We start from the raw sequence: 4,713 nt of genomic DNA on the forward strand, positions 1-4,713 counted from the left end.
GTTCAGTTGAATTAGGTACTTAAATTGAGGCACCTTGTTAGGACGACCTGCACACTAAAACAATATTAGTTGAGTATCAAACTTGACATAGAATTTTTTCCACCCGATATTCATGCAGTGTATGTAGATGGCACGATATAACTTATCGAATCCGCTCTTGATTTTATAAAGATACTTTCCAAAGTGTAGATTCCAGGGTAGGTGAGCAAAATATTAATGAGTAACAAAGATGTTTATTCATTACGGCCGTTTCGAGTGACTCCTTTAATTAATCAATGAAAACATTACATCATTACAAAGAAAACCGTTCTCATCAGATGACCGCATAAATCTCAAGTATAAAGGACAAGTTAGACATTTAGACATATTCATATCAATAGAGAGCAAATATATATACAATGATTCCTCGGCTAAATTTATACATACATACATAAATACATACAGTAATTTGACTGCGGCCATGCTGGAGCACTGCCTTTAGTCGAGCAAATCGATCCCAGTACTAGTACTTATTGTATCGGTGTCTCTTGCCGAACCGCTAAGTGACAGGGACGTAAACACACCAGCATCGGTTGTCATGTGATGTTGGTTTTGCATGTCTATGGACCAAGTAATGTAGTATTTCGTATTAGCCTTCCTCAGTCACCATATATACACACACATCTTAGTTTGGGGAATGAAGAGTAACAACGGTCCAGAACTGTTGTAGATCTTCCGGAACCTGTAGGAAGTCATATCGAAGACCCCAGCTGAAATAATAGCAACAGAATGGACTCCGCTAGGGCGCTATGGGCAGCCCTCAATGACAATGTAGAGGTGGTAGCAGTCACTGGAAGAACCTATCACACACACACACACACACACACATACACATTCCGTGCACCTAATTTAACTGACATGGCTGAATTTTTCTATAGCTGAATAAATTTGTCGAATGTGCTGTACATCGGAATCAAACCCGTAACCACGTAACTGCAAAGCGAAATCCTTTGAACCACAATGAAAATGTCATCTCGTATTTTAATTTTTTCCTTCTTTTTCCAATCATTTGACTGCGGCCATGCTGGAGCACCGCCTTGAAGGGTTTTTATAGAAGAAATCGACCTGAAGACTTATTCCTTGTAAGCCTAGCACTTATTCTATCGGTCTCTTTTGCTGAACCGCTTAGTTATGGGGGACATAAACACACCAGCATCAGTTGTCAGGACATGGCGGGGCGACAAACATATACACACACACACGCACGCGCACCCCCCATATATATATATGTATATATATATATATATGTATACGACGGGATTCTTTCAGTTTCCGTCTGCTAAATCCACTCACAAGGTTTTGGTCAGCCCGAGACTATAGAAGACACATGCCCAAGATGCCACGCAGTTGGACTGAACCCGGAACCATGTGGCTGGGAAGCAAGCTTCTTACCACACATCCACACTTGCATCTATTTGTTATCTTTTATATTTTACTCTTGTCAGTTATTGAATGGCGACCATGCTGGGGCACTGCCTAGATGGGTTTTAGTCGAGCAACTCCACTTCAGTTTCCTAGACATGGCGCTTCACATCGTGTCTTGAAATTTTGGTTATTTATATAAGGATAGGTGTTTACATGACTTAATCAGGGAAGGAAGGTTGGGATATGCCCATAACCCTTTGACAGGGCTTCCGACACTGTTAAGGGGATGAAGAGAGAGAGAGAGAGAGAGAGAGAGAGAGAGAGAGAGAGAGAGAGAGAGAGAGAGAGTGAGAGAAAAATAGTAGAGGACAGAAAATTTTACTCAATAATTTATCTTCAGGCCAGCGCTCTACTCCAATGGCAGAGTAATTAAAGCATTTGACTAACGATTCATGATTCAAGATTTCAAATCATAGTATTTCTGAGTAGACCATTTTATTCTCCTTTACTTCAAGTCACATTAATCGGTAGTAATAACCAAATCGAATGGCAATTGTTGCCTCGGCTACTTACCTTAAACTGAAGTGTGAGATTTACAGAGAGTGTTGGTGTGCTTATGTCTCTGGTGACTGTATGTGCTACAAGAGGAGTGTGCTTGAGAGATGGCTGGTGGTTGTATATGTATGCGTACGTGTGTTGTGGAATATGTGTGTGTGTGCGTAGGAGATGGCCGATTTGTGTGTGTATTGTGTGTGTATGTGTGTTGTCGTTATGCCAAAGAACATCCATTAATATAAGGTTAACATCATTCTCGGCTCACGAGGGATTCTTCCCATCTATAAATGGTGGATAGTTTGACATGGAATAATCAAAACAATGGACAATCGAACTGAAACAATAAAGTACTGCAGGAGACAATGAGAACACAAAGGGTATAACTTACCCGATAGAGGGGGTCCACTTAAAGCACCTAATCCCTGGAAACAAATGGTAAGTCCGAAAGAACTGGAAATATTTTCCTCTCCAAGAATTTCTGAAAGCATTATTGCTTTTTGAGACACATTAATTCCATTTAATACACCATAAACGGCGCAAAGGATTCCAAATCCGGTAAAATTTTCCATAAATGGACACAGTATGATGAGAATTGATATTAGAAAGACGTTGAGATTGTATAAAAAACGCCGATATTTTTGCAAAGGTTTGTGATCAAGTAAAAACCCAGCGCAGATCTTTGCCACAGCATCGGTAACACCAAGAATCGATATCAAATATGCTGCTTTGATATTATCTAAACCTTTTTCCTTGCCAAGCGCTGGGACAAACACAGCAGACGACTGCGAGCCTAGGGTGAAAAGACAAAGGCTTGTACCAAATATTAGAAACATAGGATCTTTTAAAAGAGTTAAATCTATAAGAACTTTGCGATTTTGTTTCATCGTCCTGTTTTTGTGACAATTACAGCATTCGCAGTCGTCTTCCGAGAGCGATTTCGATTTTGATTTCGATTTCGACTTCGATTTCGACCGAATTTGCTTATGATGGTGTTGTCGCCGGTGACTGTTACTACAACAACAACATAAAATATGACAAAGTTTTTTACGAAATCGTGAGTCTGGTTCTACCGACTCCTGAAGGTCCAGAAGCTGTCGGTCGTTTTGCAGATTTTCGTTGACGTCTTGCTGGGTTTCCTTCAGAAGCGTGGTTACCGTCGTTGTGGTGGTCATCTCTGTGGTATCCATTGAAAGAATTGTAGATGGCGTTCCAGGTTCGATGTCATGGTACGGTGCAGGTGAGTATTTATCTGGATCTTCACTTTGTGTTCTTGAGAGTCGATCTGTCTCCGGACTGTTTCGTAAACATATATTCTCTCTATATAAAATACGAGGAGAAAAAATATTGAAAAGCATCAATACATGTCAGAGAGAAACAAAGAAACGAGTAAGGTAGTAGGTGGTCGTGGGGTGTGCTAGAAACAACAGTAAACCTCACTTAAATTACCCACCTTTTCACCTGAAAATTATTTTGAAATTATGAACAAACAAAATGCAGATTTGGACTATCATATCTTAAAACTATGATTTTAAAAACATTTGGAAAAGAAATCGAAATTTTAGGATTTACAGAGGGGCGGGGTTAATGAAAAAATATTTTTAAAGATTTCTTAATTGTTTTTAAATTACGTTTCATCTTCTGTTTTAAAATAAAGGAAGTGAGGATTGTGATGGTGATGGCCATTTCCCTAACTTTTTCTTTTTTAAAACATTCAAGGCTTCGCTCATCATTTTTAAGTGTGCAATGCAAAAAAAAAATTGGCCAAAATCGGTACTGAGTGGGGGACGAGGATTTGAAAAAAATTTATAGAATTTCAAAAAAATCCTTTTTACCGGAAAGGTGCATAGTGCAAAAAAGGAAAGAAAAAAGGGATAAAACTGGTCCGGATGCAGGGAGGGGTATTTATAAATTTTAAAGAAATTTTTCATATAAAGCTTCCTCCTAATATGTACTAGAACAGGAATTGAAAAATCCCGTCTTTTATCGTGAAAATTACCCGGGAAGGACGGGATACACAACTAGTATATATTGGGTGAAGAAGAATTCATGAGCATTTTGACGTTGATTTTCGTGAAGAGGATTCACTCGCTCTTCATCGAACTCCTCATCGGTTCTTCATCGAACCGACCGCCGTTGGTTTTCGCACTTCAAACGACCAGAGAATTGGCGGAGCAGATGGATTGGGGAAAAAAAGAAAGACTGTGGTGAACCACCTTCCCTCAATGGGCAAGGTTCATCGAACTCAATTGGTCGACCGGTGTCTGATCCGTCTTTGAGATCAAAATTACCATTTTTGAAGCGCGAAAACTAACGGCGGGGGGTACTTTGAAGCATTGCTCCTTCTCCATACACAGCACAAATCTCATAAGCAGCTTCAGCCGGCTTAACAGCTCGATTAAATGCAAAAAGCAAAAGGTGTCGAAAATGCTCAGTTTTGTCCAATTGACATTCCATTTTAATAAGAAAATACACAAAAATCAATAAAATTAAACACTATTTTGTTGAACAAAAAAATTCTCTTGCAAATAACATATTTTACCATTGCATTTTATTTCTGCGTGCATTTTTTAAATTTGAAAAAAAAAAAAAAACGCTCATGAATTATTCCTGAACTTAATATATGAATTTTTCTGCAATATATGTATAGTTTATTCTGTTCATGCTATTGTATTAGCATTACCATGCGTTTGAGAATAAATATTTCCGTATCTTCCAATGCATCTCAACGCTTCTAAAGCAAACTTTGTTTACTTT

At 38.7% G+C, this 4,713-nt stretch overlaps 1 protein-coding gene across 1 annotated transcript in view; it reads right to left on the reverse strand.

The window, feature by feature from the left end:
- Positions 1–4,713, reverse strand: part of LOC106876862 (monocarboxylate transporter 7) — a 104,041-nt gene that overhangs the window by 35,034 nt on the left and 64,294 nt on the right. Inside the window, exon 5 of the mRNA XM_014925595.2 lies at positions 2,348–3,276. Coding sequence (XP_014781081.1) covers positions 2,348–3,276 — 929 coding nt within the window. The remainder of the gene's footprint in view (positions 1–2,347; positions 3,277–4,713) is intronic.

Source organism: Octopus bimaculoides, chromosome 21 (assembly GCF_001194135.2).
Source record: "Octopus bimaculoides isolate UCB-OBI-ISO-001 chromosome 21, ASM119413v2, whole genome shotgun sequence".
In the NCBI taxonomy this organism is placed as follows: domain Eukaryota; kingdom Metazoa; phylum Mollusca; class Cephalopoda; order Octopoda; family Octopodidae; genus Octopus; species Octopus bimaculoides.